This window comes from Micropterus dolomieu, linkage group LG01, assembly GCF_021292245.1.
Source record: "Micropterus dolomieu isolate WLL.071019.BEF.003 ecotype Adirondacks linkage group LG01, ASM2129224v1, whole genome shotgun sequence".
Taxonomy (NCBI): domain Eukaryota; kingdom Metazoa; phylum Chordata; class Actinopteri; order Centrarchiformes; family Centrarchidae; genus Micropterus; species Micropterus dolomieu.
In genome coordinates this window covers 6,431,007-6,450,484 of record NC_060150.1, presented here as the reverse complement: position 1 = coordinate 6,450,484, position 19,478 = coordinate 6,431,007, and the positions used below count along the sequence as shown (strand labels likewise).

The 19,478-nt window shown below is 41.1% G+C and overlaps 1 protein-coding gene across 1 annotated transcript in view; it reads left to right on the top strand.

Annotated features, from left to right (window-relative positions):
- Positions 1 to 19,478, top strand: part of LOC123974553 (vang-like protein 1) — a 61,254-nt gene that overhangs the window by 31,778 nt on the left and 9,998 nt on the right. The window contains exons 4-6 of the mRNA XM_046055364.1: positions 11,791 to 12,222; positions 12,816 to 12,991; positions 13,313 to 13,335. Coding sequence (XP_045911320.1) covers positions 11,791 to 12,222; positions 12,816 to 12,991; positions 13,313 to 13,335 — 631 coding nt within the window. The remainder of the gene's footprint in view (positions 1 to 11,790; positions 12,223 to 12,815; positions 12,992 to 13,312; positions 13,336 to 19,478) is intronic.

Sequence of the window (19,478 nt, the reverse complement as noted above, 5' to 3'; positions counted from 1 at the left end):
TTTTGTCTTACCTTCCCGTCATGCAAACATACACGCACATTAACACACATACAGCCTTGCCAGTAGCAGCACGGCGACACCACAGTGCTCACTGGGCCAGAAGCAATGGACAGAGAGTGGCGCTGAGGCAAGAGAAGAGCAAAGAATTAGAGAGGATGCCTTGAGGGAAAGACTGACAAAAAGGGAAGAGAGAGAGAGAGTAAGGAGGAGGATGGGAGAAACGCTTTTGGAGTATAGTGGTGGCACCTAATTTGTGTGTTATTTTGTTTGCTTTCCTCTCTCGACTTAGATGTTTACTTATTGTACTCCTACACCCCTCCCTCTCCATCTATCCATCCATCCTTTTATCCCCCCCTCCATCCCTGCTGCTGTCAGGACATCCCATGTGATCATCTCCCTCTCACTCTTCTTTCTCATCCCTATTCGCCGCGCTCCCTTGCTCTCTGCTTGTCTCCATAAAGCCCCTTACATTATGTGGCAAGTGAGCGCACAGTCCCATACAATGCCTCCTGAGGCATGATGGGAGAGATTTCTATATAAAGACTGATAAAGCAGGGCTGGGCTGCAGATCAGGAGAGAGTCAGTGAGGTCAAACACACACTGTGGGATGGATCAGGGGATGGAAAGCTGTGCCTGAGTACAGAGACGATGTTTGCTCGAGCTGGACTGAGGTAAATCTTGGCAGTTGAGCACTTTGGGATGCAGTCGCCAACGGTGATGGAGGCGGGAGATGAAGTGTTGCAGGTGCTTGAGGATTGCGAGGCTCTAGAGGAGATAAAGGAGGTGATTGTCACCACCACAGAAGAAAACTCTAATTCTAACTCGCCTCCAGTGGCCGGCTGTGGAGCAGGGACTAAACCAAGCCAGGTAAGACAAAGGGGTCCAACTGGCTAACATCAGAAACGATGCTTCAGTTACGTGGTGGAACTGCAAAATGTCTTCTTCTGCATACAACAAGTGGGGATGCTCACCGTTGCTGTATGTCCAGTTCTTATAGAAATGGTTTGCATGGCCCAGGATGGAGGCCTGGTCAGGCTCAAATGCTGCTTTATATGGTTATAGCTGTACAATATAGAATATGTGTGTGTGCATGTTGGCGCTTGTGAGTTTTCTGTGCGTGTTTGTGCTGTAACATTAAATCTGTTTGTAAATGCTGCTGATGTGGAAAGGAGACCCTAGTGTCACTCCTCTGAACAAATCTACATCTGAAATGTGTGTACTTTATTTAAATGAGGTACTCAGACATATATACATTCGCCTGTCCAGTTATGCCATATTTAAGCAGTTAAGTTACTTGTTCTGTCATTTGTTTCAATGTAAATTCCCCAGTTTTCTGTCAAAAATATTTTTCTTCTCAAAAGATAGTTCTTCTTTCCCATTGAACTAATATCCTGAACAGTAATTGCAGGGTGTAGAAAAACATCTACAGGAGCTGGATAAAAAAAGAAACGGAAGGCAAGAATCAAACAAATATCTGCACACAGTAGCTCCCAGCTATTTTAATTTAATTGAGCAACATTTCGATACAACAGAGCTCTTCGTCAGTCATAGTCAAAACAGTAATGAACAGTAATTAAGCCACTTTCTTTCCCTGAAGGATCAGTTTTGATACCAAGTTCCTGTTGAAGCTTGGGATGTTTTATACGTAAGTAAAATTGTATCAGGTGTCCGTCTCCTTCCTGTATAGCTTCCTCAGTGTTTCCTACGGGTGTCACAGCACAGTTGTTTGGAACAGTGTCTCCCACAGTGTCTTTAAATGTTGCATTTACATTGTCCCAGAAAGGCTTGAAGACACGAGTGTGGTTGGCCTCCAGGACACCACTAAGCCTCAAACATATTTGTTGGGTTGTTAGCTGTCTGCATTTGATCTGGGTTGTTATGGAGAGATTTCGGCTTTATCTATGTGTGAGTGGCGATACATTGATTTACAGATATGTTGTACCATTCTTGGTCTTATTTGTTTGCCATTGTAGTCTGTGTTTTCTAGAAGGCTGGCATTTTATCTTGGTGACATATCAGGTCCACTTTATCTTTCCTCAATCAAGCACATGAGTGCATAGTTATCAGACAGCTAAAAATGAATATGTGCACTAAAGTAGAACGAGAGAATTTCTTTCCTGCTTGAGTTGGCTTTTTTTTTTTTTTTGTTCAATATGAGCTAATTTCCTATTATTGTATCCCTTTTTGACAGAATCTTTGTCATTGTTGTACATGTACAACGAAATTAGATACAATACAATCAGTGCAACATCAGTAAAGTGCAAACAGGTGTATAAATATAAAAGAGCCTCTAAAAGTAGCTATAAAAATATATAATTTCACATTAATTTCTACTGGAGCTGCAACAATTAGTTGATTCATTAGATAAATAGAATAGTTGATTGAAAGATAATCGATTAATCATTAAGACACTGGATGCGTCCAGGTTCATAAATGTGAGTATTTGCTGCTTATATTGGTCTTACAATATAGTAAATTAAATTGTGGTTTGGACAAAACAAGACATTTGATAACGTTACCCTTTTTCAATGTTTTCTGATGTTTTATAGGCCAAACAATAAATCAATTAATGGAGAAAATAATCTGCAGAATGAATAAATAAATACATTTAAGAAACAAATAGAGTCAGTTGCAGACATTTTTAAAAAGTGCTCCCACACTTTAAGTAAGTCAGTTGTTCAGTGTGTCTTAATCTTCACACACACAAAGAACTTGGCTACTGAAGATCATTTTAAGTGTAACAGTACAATGTTTGATAAGTACAGGTCCAGGTTTCTGCATCAGGTCTCACTGTATTACTACATAAATGGTACACCACATTCTGTGTTATGATAAATTGAAAGTTCTGTATTCCCCTCATGGTTACCTGACATTTCTGTGAATAATCCAATTCAACCATAGTGCAATTTACCTCTTTGTTTAGTGCTGCTCAGCTGTCAGTCTCCCATTGTCTCACAGTCACTCCTCCATCCTGCGAATTAGTCAAGGGAACTTTTTTAAGTGCTTCCCTTCCATGTCCTGGCAAGTCCTTGGCAGCTTCGCACGCTGTCCACAGTTTGAAGAAAGGTGGTTTGTAATGGCTCTTTGGGAATGCATGTTGCTATATTTTACACACACACACACACACACACACACACACACACACACACACACACACACACACACACACACACACACCTTGCCTCCCTGGAGTGAGTAGAGTGCACTTGTTCCTGCACTGCACGAGGGGCTTTGTTTGCAGCCCACTTATGGCGGACCGACAGAAAACAGGCTTTTAGTGGTCATTTGATTTACTGTGAGAACAATAGCTGTTATTTATACTCAGGTGGGGAAAGAGTGCAGAAAATACTCTGTTGAAAGCTTTTTAAATGCACCCTGCTTGACATAGCATGTTAGCATACGTAGCCATTGTGCTAAATATACCTGCACACCCATGTAAACAAACACAGTGTTGTCTGTGCATCTTTCACTATGCTACCAGACCAGTAATTTATTTACTGCTCAGCTATTTGTGTTTTTCAGTGGACAAAAATTAGGTTTAGGGTTCAGGTCATTAGTGAGCTGGCTGACTGCATGGCTCAGTATTGTTTTGTGATAAACCAGTGGAAGGCTTATGAAATGTATAACAAAATATGCTGCTTTCGAAAATGAGTAATTTCACCTAGGACCAGAATAGAATATTGTAAGCAGCTGTGTGTTTTTTTTGGCTGGACTATGAAATAATTCATCATCCAAAAACACCCTAAAGGCCTTTTGAGCGAGGGCCCATTACATCAGGAAATCCCGCCAATCCGAAAAGGCATGCACGTAATGCAATATGATGCTTCCAAACAAGTGCCTGTGTGCAGTTCAGATGTCGTGCTGGATGTGTTTAAAGCTCCGCAGCTACTGTATCGTATTGCAGCACTTACTTTGCAGTCTCGCCAACATTTCATCAAAGAAATACTTTGATGGCACATTCTGCGTCTTATCAAACTGCTCTCACCATGCTTTTGAAACTGCTCAACCGTTTTTAATGATGCCATGTCGTTTGCTGGGTGGGTGTGATGGAGAATGTGATTTTTCTTGAGTTGGCTGCACATGTTCCTGTTATGGACTCCCGCCTTAGTTCTAGATTACTGCTCTTTTTAGAAACAATAATTTTTCTTTGCTTGGGTTTCCTGGCTATACATACTTGTTATGCTCTCTTTAGTTTTGGTCTTGCAGGTGGCTGAACAAATTGCCCGTCTTTCCCTTTGAAGCAGTGCCCAAATGTTAAGAAGGTGTGTTACTGCTTGCTAACTGCCACTTATTAAAGGAATAGTTTTGGGAAATACACTTGTTCTTTTTCTTGCCCAGCGTAAGATGAGGAGATTGATACCACTCTCACCAGGATACAGTTAGCTAATAGTTACATAAAAGAAAGTAAGATTTAATACACACACAACCAATAACTACTTGACACAAATGAACAGATAAATGTAGCCATGAATGTTATGAATACAGCGAGGAACAGTTGCTACTTGACTGAGGACCAGTGTGATCGAATTAATGGATAACTTTGGCATTGATCAGTGAAATCACCTCAATTTACTGTTCAGCAACTGAGATTTGAGATGCTTGACAGAAATATTTAGATTCCACATTGTGAGTATTGAAGGGAGACCCTCCTTGATGTAACACTAAATTATCTTTAGTTATAGCGTCTAGTATCAACCCCAGTATCAGGAATGTTATTTAGTTTCATCTGGTGGGTTCAGATCGGCAGGTTTCGGTGGATGGGAGGAGGGAGGCGCCAGTTGGTTCTCCTGTGTTGGCTGCTACAGCATGTTTGGATGCCTGATCCCACATGCAGTTTGCCTGCTGATTCCTCTTGTGCGCATCTTGTGGGCTTGAATCGGTTGTCTCTCTCAGAATGCGGCTCACATCTCGCATCACTTGGCTGGGTGTGCTGGAGTCTCGGTGGCTTTCAGAGTTTAGTAAGCTCAACGTTTGTTCAAGTTCTAACCTTTGTTAACACAAGGAGCAGGTTTCTTGCAGAAAGGCTCTTTCATTCAGAGTGGAGCTGGGCTCTGGACAGAGGGCCCGCAGGCTGCTGGGAGACACAGAGCTTTTGGTTAAGGGGATTGGTTAAGGGTAAGTATTGAAGAGAAGAGCCTGAGGCAAGAGGCTTCCTGTTGTATCTGTGATCTTCTGTAAAAAGGGGGGATGGCGATGTGATGTCATCAGCCTGAAACTGTACTCCACCCACCCCAGGTCTATTCTGTGTAAATTATTTTCTTGTCGTAATTTCTTTCCTAAATAAATAATAAAGTTTGGTACCAGTTTTATTCTTCCATGTTTGAAGGCTTGGCATCATCAGTTGCTGAAAGACACTTAACACATATTGTATGAATAACAGAAGTCATCCTTATGAGTTACATCTGTTATTATTCATATAAAGTATGTCCCTAAATATATGCATACTTTTTTACCTTTTTTTAACTTATAGCAGAGAAAGTAAAATAAAATCATTCAAATGTCATTATTTATACATTTCCATCACTCTGTACCAGCAGGCATATGTCTCTTACTGAGTTCACATGGTGTGATTTTGGTTCACATGCTGGGATAAGGATAAGGAAGGATATCAGACCTGCAGGATCCTGGTCAAAAAACAGAGGAATTGTCACTTAACTTCCCTTCATGTCATCTCTTGAGTTTGTTTATGCTCAAAAGAAATAAGTGATTACAGGATGTGGAAGACGGCAGTTTTACATTTGAGCTCTCACAAAGCTTGTTTACGACTCTGAGGCCAGGGAAACGAGAAGTTTAGAAGAGGGCACCAGTTTTCTGGGGAATATCCTAATCATTTTTCCGTCATTATGCTGGGCCAAGCTAACCATCTCGGTTCATAGTTGAGACAGATATGAGCATCAGTTTATTATTTTAGTCATACTCGCTAGTTTGCCAAGACAAACAGCCAGTTTTAGCGAGTCATAAAATTGTACTCTGCCCTCCTACATCTCCTACGTAATATCCATCCGTCGTTCTCACTCCCTTCTTCTTTTCTCTCCTCTTATTTGGTGGTATGTGAGAGAACGTCATGTCGGATGTTTCCGTTATTCAGCTGTTTAGTTTCCACCGGAACGCCTCAGCTCCTCCAGGAGCAGAGTAGTGCTTGTAAAACTTGTCTGTGTTGAATAAATCACTGCGGACGTAAGACAAGAGCGGACCTGACAGGTGTTCAGCTGCAGTGTGTTTATTCATGACACTTATGTACTATGTGAGCAGAGGATTTCACGTTGGTTCATCCGTGCAGAAATCATTTCTGGCCCTTGAACTGCCACTGCCCTTACTTTCCCTCCCTCTCTGGATCAATCCCTCACCTCCATTTAATTGGCTGTCTTGTTATCGAATATTTCTGTCATACTCTTGCCCTTTTTTCTTTTCCTCTTTGTTCCCTCTCACTTCGCTGTTCCTCTCCGTTTCACCTACTTTCATGTGATGAATGGGACTGGGCCTGCTGCAAGGCTGCTGGTACTGAATCGAATCAGCCTGTGATACCGTGAGGAAATAAGGGTCACTAGTTTCTATTTTTAGTCATACCAGCAGAGAGGAAGCCCCGGTACAGTAGTAAGGATCCAACAACAATGCCCCACATTTCATTAGCGTTGAGCCAGAGTGAGTGTAACATACAGGAGGACTTGTTGAAACCTTGAAGATGAGTAGACATACCTTCTCACCAGTTGTTTCATATTAAAATATTTGAAACACCAGGTAATGCTCTGTTAATGTACTGTTAACAGATGTTCCGTTAATGTTCTGTTAATCTTACTTACTTGTAGAGCAACTGAAAATCGATGAATCATCTAAGGCTGGTCTCCAAACCACGTTTTGTCAAGAAAACACGTGAAATGTGAACCTACACACGAAACAGCTGTTGTTTGTTATTATGAAGATACCAATTATAAAGACAAAGTATATGGGTGAAAGAATGGATTAGCACACGCAGGTAGCAGGGATCTGGGGTCTGAGCTACAGAGAGAGCTGGAGGTGAGTAAAAAGAGTTTTACGATGAAAAAGTAGCTGCCTGCTGTCATTGGCTGGATGCGGATGTCGACCGACTCTTCCAGATATTTGGCGTGCTAGATATCTGGCTGGCGTAGGGGAGTCGTTTTGATGTGTTGTTGAGTAGTTCACACATAACAACTGGCGACTGCAGTTCGACCGCTGAGCCTGACTGTCGAGACCGCACAGCCTGACTGTCGCCGAGCTCTGTGTGTGTGAACTAGACTTTAGTAATTTTTTAAGCAAACATGCTAACAATTCCCTCGTTCCACCTCCTCAATTGTGAGGATTGGCCACGTTTTTTTTTTTTTGAATGTGATAGTAAAGTTAATATATTTGGGTTTTGGACTGTTGGTTGGATAAAACAAGCAAGAGTCTGGGAAATTATGGGGGGCAATTTTCTCAATGGACCTGAATGATTAATTAAGAAAATAATCGGTAGATTAATCTACAATGGAAATAATTGTTAGTTGCAGCCCTACTCACTAAACAGGTGTGTGTCAAGAATACATTTATGCAGCTTATTATCTCAGTAAATGGGTTAATTGTTTGGTCTGTAGAATATCAACAAATAGCAAAGAAGTGCCCGAAACAAGTTCCCAGGCAACTTCATTCTTCAAATATAATGTTTTGTCCGATCAACAGTACAAAACTCAAAGATATTCATTACTCTTCTCTCTCTGTTCACGTTTGAGAAGTTTGAGAACCTGTGGATTTTTGTTGACATGAACTGTCGTTCAGTTGTCAAAATAGCTGCCATCTTTCTGCCGTTTCAGCTCTGGCTGCCACTTCCCTTAATTTAACCCTGATGTGTTGTTTGTAAGTCCTTTTCTGTTCGGCGCAGTGCTGAGCATGTTGTGCAAATGGTGATAGAGTTTTTAAGAGTCCTTAAGAAGCGTGTGATTCAGAGGTATGAAACGAGGGCAACGAGTGATGAGTGAAGTCACGAGAAGCTGTGACTCATGTCCCCCCTGGGTGTTCTCTAGGTACGCTGTGCTCGGAGAGACACAACTAATTCCTATTGATTTCCTTTCTCATACACACAAACACACACACACACACACACACACACACACACACACACACACACACACACACACACACACACACACACACACACACTCTTGTCTTCTCCAGCTGGACGGTGATCAGACAGAATTAACACTTGAGAATCTGTCAGTTAAGCAGGAAAGAAAAGTATTTGATGCTACATGGATGCCATATTTATTCTCATTCAGACACCAAAAAATATTTAAAAATTAAATATTTTAAAAAATGTAATTAGGAGACATTAAATCATTACTGCTTGTAAAGAGGGCTTCACACTTTGTTTAAAAAAAAATATCTCCAGTGCTGCTGTGTAATCTCTTAGGTATGCTACTTGTCATCCCTGATGATTTGTGAATCTCCATGTAACTGAGGCTTGTGGCTCGCCGTATGTGGAGCACTTATCTCTGCTAATACAAAAAGAATATAATGAGGTTTTGCTTACTTGTGTTCTCTGTAGGGGATAATTGCTTCATGTGAGTAAAAAGCCTGTTGCATGAGTCTCTGTGGAGAGGCTGAGGCCCTCTTCAGTCTGCCTCTCTCATTATTAATGAAGTGGCTTTCACTGTTCTGTTTTGAAAACAATCTCCACTCCAATTGACTGGACTGAAATACACAGACTATTCTTTCAGATACAATTAAACTCCTCCAACTCTCAAGTTAAATACATAAACTTCTATTAAATTAAAAGTAAGTATGTATTACACACACACAGTTGTTGCATTTTTTACATTTTAAAGAAAAATCGTAAACGCTTTAGACCTCAGAGTGAGTGTTTCCCATTTCAGTGGCTAAATGACATCTGACTGCCAGTGTGGCTATGAGACAAAAATGCATCCCCTCCAGAAGACAAAATAAATAAATAAATCAATATAAATGTCGGCTTTTTGTTATTTACAGTTTTGACACGAGTCTAGTCAAACTTCAGGGAATTATATTCAGTTTTCTAAACAAATATGAATTTTGATTTCAGTTCCACTTTAATCTTGATATTGTCGTGCCTTAAATTTCTATTTTAGGGTTATTTACTTGCATGAATAGATAAGATGCAGACACTAGCACACCTAAATGTTAAAATGTCAGATGTAGTAACATCTTCACTCTTTGACCTTTTGAACCCAAATCATGCATTTCACCGTCTGGTTTACTGCTCATCAGAGAGGTCACTCGTGATGTTTGGCTCTTTTCTAGAGCACTGCAGACAGTGGGATGAGGATTTACGACCATATTGTCATGTCAAAGGTCAGATGAAACTGAAACAGTTTTGAGTGGTGGACCTCAGCAAAGAGACAACAACAACAAGTCAGCAGTTAATATGTCGTCTCCCGTGAACCGTAGTGCTGCTATAAATAGAAAATGTTGCACCATGTTTTTGTCTTCGCTATTAAATACTTGGAGCAAAATTACACTTCACATATGTACTACATTAGTAGTGCTAATGTGCACTTATTAGCATGGTAACTGACTAAAACTGAAACTAAACTAAGAGGTGATACTAAGGTGATCCTGGTAAAAATTTAATAAAGGAAGTTTTTAAAATGGCTTGACACGGTAGCAAATGTTAGCAAATGTTGCTCCAAGGAGTAAATACTGCATTTGGTCTGGATTATTTCCTGCAGTGGATTAATGCAGCTGTGATGCTGGTTTATGTGTTATTACAGGTTTAGACAGTGGCACAGAGGAATATACTATATCAGGGTTTGACTACATTGGAAATATTTATTATTGGGATTAATTCATTGTTGGTTTTTGTCTTTTTTGGGGGGTGTTTGGCTTTTAGGGGGGAGTTATTGACGATAAGAAAAATATCACAAGCTTTATTCTGTAACAAAACCTAAATGCTGTAGGATAAAAACTGTGGGACAAACGTGTTTTTTCCCCCTTTTTCTTCCCTCTCAGTATTTGTGTGTATTCAGTATTAATATTCTGTGTTGTAGTGAAAATTCTATTATTAGTATACGAGTATACTCAGTAGCTTCTTTTTAGCTTCAAAGACAGCCTGAACACACTGCCTGGGTCCTCCCATTGTTCTGCTTCATCTTGTTTTCTGCTGTTTTAACCCCTGAGGCCTGTGGGATGTTCTCTTTTCCCAATGCACTATCCTCCTCCACCTCCCCCCAACCCCCTAGTAAAAGTGATCATAATGCATCTCCTCCATGATCTCTTCTCTGCCAGTGTGGGGCTAAAGTCATTGTATTAATAATACAGAGTGGTATTGTATTTTGCTAACCGTATCTTTGGGTGATGGGAATAAAAGCTATTGTTGATGTTGTAGCTGATGGCAGTTCATTATCTGTCCTTTTCTTGCTGGCAGGGGCAGCACTCTGCAATTCACAGGGCCACGTTAGCAGCTTGTTATGACTACTGTGTAAAGAGTCCTTATCTTTTTTTTGTTCTAACGGCTCTGCTCCGACACCGCTGACCTTCATTATCTGCGGATGCAGTCGGACTCCGACGTCAGCGTGTCGCGCAGTTGGCAGCTCGCTCTGTTTACTTTTTCCACTTCCCATCTTCTATTCCTTTCTTTGTCACGTGCTTGGAAATAACCTCACTCGCTTTTGTTGAGATGACATTTCAGTCAAAAGGGGAAAAAACGTGTGTTATAATGCAACTCCACCTGAGGAGTCCCAGCTATAGGAAAATGTCACATTAAAGGGAATCCGCTCCGATGGAGCACAGTGAGATACCAAACATTAATCCAGGAGCAGAGTGCAGATAAAAGCTTTCTCTCCTAATACTTCAAATCCTCTGATACCATCTCTCACATTTTCCCCTTGAGCAAAGTAGCTTTATTGGGCCCAAACCCCATTCACTGGGTGCATCTCAACTCCCTTAAATATTTTCCTGTGCTTAGTCCCTATGATTGAAGACGTGAGAAACCCCTTTTTAGTAGAATGAGACATCGTTACTTCTCAGACATCATCTGAACGATCGTCACTTTCTTATGATGTTGTGAATGGATCAGCTGTCTGTTGGCGTCAACATCACTGCAGCATCTTTTGTTGCCTTGGAGTGTGTATTTGCTCAGATAATGTAATGTCAATGTAATGTTACCACAGCCAGCACTTTTTTTCCCCCTCCTTTATTGATGTCCTCTCACATGACAAACAGAACGTGAATTGGTTTGTGCATGTTACACATTAACATGAACCATTTGACAAGAATCCACACAAACTGTGTTCTGTGTTTACTGTATTCTGCGCTCAGATCTGTTGTTCAAAATGGACTTTACTGCTCAGACACTAAATGTGTATGAACCATTTTTACTGGAAGCAATGTTTTCTTTATTTATGATGAATTATTTGCGCATACATATATTGATATTTGGTATGTAAATTCAATTTGTGATAAACCAGTTTATGATTAAAATGTAAATCCTGACACATGGTGCTCATTAGCGTCACGTGTGACTGAATGGAAATGGCATCTATAACGGGCTAATTAAATGTGTTTATTGCTGAGAGACAACAGGCTGTCCTCCTCGCCCTGAATATATTAATATTCTTAATACAGGTTAAAAGGAGAAATGGCAGATAATGATTATGAAATCTTTCTGAGGTTTTTTGACAGAGCAATTTTTTTAACAAACAAACTCGGAACAACATTGGACACATTGTTGGCCAGGCATTTTCACAAACTGCAAGGAATTATAAAATAAGCGAATTGGGATGTACTTTGAATTCTTTTTTGTTTTCCTTTTCTTCATGTTTTCAGGATGACAACTGGGGCGAGACCACCACGGCCGTCACAGGCACATCAGAGCACAGCCTCTCTCAGGAGGACATCGTTCGCATCACCAAGGACCTGGAGGACAGCGTGGGGCTCGACTGCCGTCGTTACTTTACCCTGACCCTGGCCGTGATCATGGGTCTGCTGGTGTTCCTGACGCCGCTGGCCTTCCTGGTGCTCCCCCACCTCCTCTGGCCGGAGAAGCTGCAGAGTTGCGGCACGGCCTGCGAGGGCCTCTTCATCTCCGTGGCCTTCAAGCTGCTCATACTGCTGCTGGCCGTGTGGGCGCTCTTCTTCAGGCCGCCACGGGCCGGCCTACCGCGGGTCTTCGTATTCCGGGCGCTGCTCGCCGTTCTGGTGCTGCTTTTTGTCGTTTCCTATTGGCTGTTCTACGGAGTCAGAATACTCGACTCACAGGTGCGCAAAGAGAAGGATATGCTATAAATAAAAGGCCTGAAATATAATAGGTATTATTGCTTGTAAGTGCACACTGAAAGAATATATTTTCAAGTGAGTCTACAGATAAACACACACACACACTGAAGCAAATGTTTCCAATAGCAGTGGGAGAGGTCTCGTAAATTGCAGACACATTCATTTTTAATGCCTTTAGGAGCTTAACAAAATTGCAGACAACAAAAAAACAGATATTTGGTTTCCCCAGTGCTATGTGTTTACTGTGTGAGTCATAATTTAAAATCCCTTCTGGTCCCTCATTCAGAAGGCAAGTAGGAAAACACACACAGAAAAATAGGGGATCTAGAAAGCTTGCAATCCTTTGAAATGTATCTAAATATTCATATGCTCTACATCTTGTCTACATGTGTATGATCTCCTTTTTACCCCTGCAGGAATATGTTATGCTTGTTTTTGTTTATTTTCATAGGTTTACTGCTTTTGCATATAGTCCATGTATTGTGTGTGTGTGTGTGTGTGTGTGTGTGTGTATACTGTACATGTATTTTCCTTTAAGAGGTGCATATTACCCCTTCAAACTTGATTGCTCACAGGACGAGAACTACCAGGGCATCGTGCAGTACGCCGTGTCGCTGGTGGACGCTCTGCTCTTCATCCACTACCTGGCCATTGTCCTGCTGGAGCTCCGGCAGCTCCAGCCGTGCTTTTCTGTGTGCGTCACACGCTCCACGGATGGTGAGAGTAGGCACTACAACTTGGGACACCTAAGGTGAGAAGCACAGTGGCTATTTCAAGTTGTAGGTGTTTTCTTTTTTAAGTTTGATGCTGTACCCTCGTGTACGTTCTAAAACCTATTGAAAACGTGGCCGTGATTTCTGTTAAATGGTTGGTCCTGTTAGGAAGAGTGGAAGGCTCTGTAATTTCAGCTGGATAATGTAGTAACATTACTCAAACAGGCGTTAATAGTGCATTTGTTGGGGACTATTTTCAGTGGCGGATTAATACACATTTGGTGCTGTAGTGAGTATTTGGGGCTGCAGGACGATGTATATGTGATTAAGTCTAAACAAACTTTCCTGCGTGTGTTCAGGGTAATGAAGGAACATGCTAGAGGTAGAGCGGCTTGGAGGTTGGAGGTTTGATCCCCGAGTCCTCCAGTCTGCATGACGAAGTGTCCTTGGGCAAGATACTGAACTCCAAATCGCTCGTGTGTGTGAACATTTTAGTTTCTGTTTTGGTGACATTAAGAAAAACATAGAACAATGACATATTTATCCTTAAATGTCTGGTGGCAGTCTGACTTTCACTCAACAGAGTCAGAGCTGTCTCAGCTTGCTACTGACAAGGTACTGAGAAGATTTATGGCTTCTAAATAAAACTGTCACCAGAAAATAATGTTGGCAAGAATTGTAAAACCTTGCTTTATCAGTAGGAGGAAGTGGGAAGTTCTCTTCTGTCATGGCTCCACTTTGTAATTTAGGCTGATATGACATGCAGGTGCAAATGTAGAGGGGAATCTTACATATTTGGCCGTTTCTGACAACTGTAGAGCAATCAGCGAAATTGTAAGACTGCTTTAATCATAGAGAGCAAGATAGCAGTAAATACCCAGTTGACCTCTGTGCATGTAGAGATTGAAGAAAGATGGAGTAAGAGGAAGGGGAGAGCTGGGTCGATGTAAGCGACCAGGGGACAGAGGGATAAAAGGGAGGGAAAACAGGACGTGTGGGCGAGATGAGGAAACGATACTGAAGAAACTGGGAAACCTGAAGTGAGAGACACGGGAAAGAAAGAGGGAAGTCACTGGTTACATACTCGGAAATGCAAGGAAGGAATTTATACAGGAAAGACTCAAGAAAGTCAAGAAAGTGAGAGAAGGAAAAGAGGGAGACTGAATGTTAAGCCAGAGATGGAAGACAATGCAAAGACAAAAAGACGCATCGACAAAGTGGCTCATAGCAGGAGGAAATCGTGCCAGGAGAAAAAAGGAGAAGGGTGGGGAAGACTTCAGAGAGGAAAGAGCTGCAGACAGAGGGTGGAGTACAGAGGGAAGACCCAGGGGACAGAGGCAGGGAGAACGCTACGGGAGGCAGTGAAAGAGAGAATAGAGAACGAGGGATTAATAGTTAATGGGAGGGTAGCGTTGAAGAATCCTAAAGTGTATGTGGGAATGAAAGAAAGAGAAGGCATGTGTGTAGGAAAGAACATTTCAGACTAGACCAACCAGGTTTTTATGACCTTTGCGTCTCTGAGGGAAAACAGCAGGATCTCAGTTTTAGCCAAACACAGCAGCAGGAATCCTGTTGCTCCCTGGTATCAATACACAGCCCCCAGTCACACAGACACTCTTGAATATACAGGTAACTATAAAACAAGATGGATTTATAGACAGGATGGATGAAATGTTATCCTACATGTACTCTTAGGTTATATCTTTATGGAGTAGCTGTTGGGGGAGTTTTGCAGGTGGACTGTTTCATACTTTAAAGGTCCTGCACTCACAGGATTTAAGAGTATGTCAGGGTGACAGCAGTTGATCCCAAAAATCCTCTGTACTGGATTTTCCATTGACTTTAAAAGCGTAAAGAAAGGTAACAATTTTCACCCAATGTAGATCCATTGCAGCATGACCCCGACTGGATATTTGGATTTGAATTGCATTTGACGCTTAAAAACTGTCAATAACAATGGAGTTTTTTATTTAATTGTGACCAAAGTACATACTTAGCAGGACATCAGCAGTTTCATTCATGCTTCACAATCACTTGCTCACTCAACAGCTATGTGGCTATCAGCTGATTAGGAACATTATAAGACGGCACGTCTCACTGTCCCTCTGCTGATTCACTCATGTGAACTCTGATCACTGCTATTGCTCCCTCCACCATGACCATCCCAGCCTCCTTCTTATTTTTGGTATTATTTATTTTACTAATATTTAATGTTCCTGTATGTGTTTACTTAGGGGGGATTAGCACTTTCTCAGAAGTTATCTATTCCTTTATTACTTAATTCTTGAAAATATTGATAAGAAAAATTGTAACCAAAACACACACACTTGGAATTTGCTTTATATAGAATAGAAGAATAATAAAGATTATGTGTAATATGGCAAATATGAATTATTAACATGTGTGTGAAAAATATCAGATATGTTGTGCATAAATTCTCTACATTGAAAGAATGAATAGCCCTATCTAGCACACACTCACATAATACTTAATGACTAAATGAAGAAAATAAGTGTGAGTCTGAACATGTTTTAAGGCTTTTCCAGCATCCAAGAACCGAAGAAAATCATCTAAAACATCAACTTTCCATGAGCTCAGAGACATGGCTCCTGTTTTCAGCTTTGTGGCGATGCGTTTTTCAGATAACCCAATGGGTTTATTTTATCTTAGGAAGTAGAAAAAACTTCTCAGCCCATAAAGGAGCCTTGAGTTTATTTGAAAAATAACACCTAACCCATATTTTGTAAACTGGAGATACAGTGACAAAAGGCAGCTTTACCATATTTTCAGTTCACCCTTACCAAGAGTAGTAGTGTCATCTAACATCACATTTTAGTCTTACAATATTGTTGGCAGTAATAAATAAATCATTTATAATGCAGAACCTGAGCTTTTAACAGGCTGAAAAGTGAATTGATTTTCATATTGATTTTGCATTGGTAGAAACAGGTCAGACAAGTGTGTGTGCGTTACGGTCCGGTTGGTGTGTTAGCTGGCTGCCTTGGGGGTGTTGTCCTTTGTAAGCTGTGCCATTCATCCCCTCTTCGCCGGCAGCAGGCCTGGCCTCGCTCTGTTGTCCGTCTGTGACTGTAAACACACAGCTAATTAGTGCTCCCTGCAGACTGGAGCACAGCATCTGGTCAGCCTGACACACATGCATGGACACGCACAAACAGAGATGCACATTTGTGTGTCTGTGTGCGCGCGCGCATGGGTAATTGCACCATATACATGCAAATGACAGATTCATGCACATGTAGCCACAAACATGTGCACTGTATCATACAGAGGAACCCAGGCAGGAATGGGTGTTGTTTTCTCAGCCAATCTCTCATGTATCTCCTCTTTTAACAGCCACTGCTGCTGCTGCTGCTCAAATTCCTGTTTTTCTGGCATCCATCTTTTGCCTTATCATAATGGGGGCCCAGCCTGGGCCCTGGGGCCCTGAAGGCTTGTCTTTGTCTGCCTGGCCTTTGATGCCAATCTGAGGGGTAGAGGAAGCCTTTTTTGCCCCCTCGTCAGTCCAGACTGGTTAAATATGAACGCATTCCTTACAGCCAGAGAGAGTTGTTGCGGAGGGGGTGGGGGTTAAAAACATTCACAGCAAGGGACTTCCCAGTTTACATTGCCTGACTGGTCAGTCCTGGAGCAGCAACATTAGAGAAGGCAGTGGTCAACGACTTTGGTCTCAAGGGCCATTGGTTTAAAGTTGTTTGCAGTTGTACTTTATTTCCATGTAAGATGCTGCTGCGTAGGCAAGCTGCATGGTTTGAATGGTTTTGTGTCATGTTTGCTCAGCTTAATAATTGATTTAAGTTGGGAAGCGTCAGGAAGACTGACTCAGCACTTACACAAGTGGCCACTAAACAATGATCCTGTCTGTAGTGACTCTGAATGCTAAATGAATGCAAAAGAAGTGCTGCCCTGGTTTCTTGAGTTAACCAGGGGAGTTGCTATCATGGTCCCTTCTGCCTCTTTGGGGGAAATGAGCGCAGCCTCCGGTCTTACTAGATGATCGATGGTTTCCTACAGTGGTCTGTGACGCACTGCTGCTAAAATTCGTTGGTTTACTTCTGCCAGATTTAAAGGCCCTGGGAGCAATTTGTACATATTCTTCACCTACTACAGTATGTGACACTAACACCTGTTTGTAGGATACAGAATATGCTGTTATTTAATTGTCATATGTGCGTTTATAGATCTTGATAATTCTTTATTATTTCCCTGACATAATTTCCCCATGAGCACAAAGCTTTCTCTTTGTATTTGTTTCCAAGGCACATCCAGTTACCTGTCTGTAAACTAAAGGAACACGTAGTCTTTGTAATGGGGCGGTACCAAATCTCTTTTTTTTCTTTTTTTACATTTGAAGCTTCTCTTGCGGTATCGGATGAATGTTAAAAAAAATTGGACAAAAACCTCAATTTGAATGAAGTTATATATTGGATTAAATTACTTTTTTACTAATCAACTTTCTTTAATGAATATAACGCTTCCTTTTTGTCAACATAAATACATATAAACAGCAGGCTAATCCCAAAATCTGAACAGTCTAGTGCAGAAGTTCAGTGTGATCGACACCAACCCTTTCACAAACTACCAGAGCCGAAATAGATTTTTTGTTATTGATGTTATTTAAATGTAATTTATTGAGCTGTTAAGTTGCTGTTCGACCATCCCAGTAATACAAGTGCGGGAGAGTAAACAGTGACCGCAGTGAAAATGTTATTTAAAGTCTAAACACCAACAAATATGGATTGAAGCAGAATTTTTTTTTTAGATCAGAAACATGTTGTGAATTTTGGAGTCAAAATGTCAACGTTATGAATGACGCTTCGAACTATTCAGTATAGCCCTACTTTGTAAGCTTGTAATAAATGTACAAAAGGAAAAAATTGTACCTTCATGACTTGAAAAACATGAAAAAACATGGAAAACATTATAAATAAAATAGGTAATACTGTATGAACAAGACCTTACGGGAAGGCATGAATTATTATCTAAGGTGGATTTTCATAGTCTTTGTGGAGGAACGTTCTGATATGTAAATGTTGACTCTTGTACAAATACGGATTCAATTTGGCCTTTTTGGAGCTATTACTTTCTTGCATTTAAAATTTTTCCTTTCAGTTTTTCCTTTTCTTCAGATTCAGTGAAATTCTTTTGATCAACATGAACAGACAGCACCTATCCTCTTTTTTTTTTTTTTTTTAACAAGTCAAGTATTTTTAGTCTGTAAACCAATCTTAACATCTGTCTCGTAACTCTGTTAGCTTGTCATGATGTTACTGTCACTGCTTGTACATGTGACTTTGTCACCAGATACCAAAGCAGTAAGAATGAGTTATGGTTTAATACTGACTAGATGCCGGGTTGGGCTTGTATGTGCCTGTGGTGTTGTAAATGACGCATTACTAAATGTATGGTTAGTTCTGAGGAAGGACTGGAAGCTACAAGAGGTCTGAAAGTATCAGTGCTTTCATCAGTGGGTCAGAAGTCACACTGCGATCCGTCTTGGGGATAATAGGAAGCGCATGCTGCAAGCAAGTAAAGTGCTGTTTTTCGTGTATATTGAGTTAGCTCTCCACGTGGTCTGAAGAATGACACAGGACACAGGCACAGACCTATGGATACATCCACACAAACACACAGAAAAAAAGAGTCCATTGTTAAGCATTGAAGGTCGTGCTGTGGGTCAGGATCTGCTGTCCTGCAGGTTATAGGAACTGAGCTCTTGGGACAGCAGCTATCCATATTTGTATAATGTGACTGCTTTAAAACCAGTCTGTGAGTTTTAATTTAATTGAATGTGTTGGCAAACAGTGTCTTTATTTATATACAGTGGGTACGGAAAGTATTCAGACCCCTTTAAATTTTTCACTCTGTTTCATTGCAGCCATTTTCCAAAAATCAAAAAAGTTCATTTTATTTCTCAGTAATGTACACTCAGCACCCCATCTTGACAGAAAAAAAAACCGAAATGTAGAAATTTTTGCAACTTTATTAAAAAAGAAAAACTGAAATATCACATGGTCATAAGTATTCAGACCCTTTGCTCAGTATTTAGTAGAAGCACCCTTTTGCTCTAATACAGCCAAAAGGTTTTCGTCCAGGATATCCCTGTACTTGGCCGCATTCATCTTTCCCTCGATTGCAACCAGTCGTCCTGTCCCTGCAGCTGAAAAACACCCCCACAGCATGATGCTGCCACCACCATGCTTCACTGTTGAGACTGTATTGGACAGGTGATGAGCAGTGCCTGGTTTTCTCCACACATACCGCTTAGAATTAAGGCCAAAAAGTTCTATCTTGGTCTCATCAGACCAGAGGATCTTATTTATCACCATCTTGGAGTCCTTCAGGTGTTTTTTAGCAAACTCCATGCGGGCTTTCATGTGTCTTGCACTGAGGAGAGGCTTCCGTCGGGCCACTCTGCCATAAAGCCCCGACTGGTGGATTGCTGCAGTGATGGTTGACTTACTACAACTTTCTCCCATCTCCCGACTGCATCTCTGGAGCTCAGCC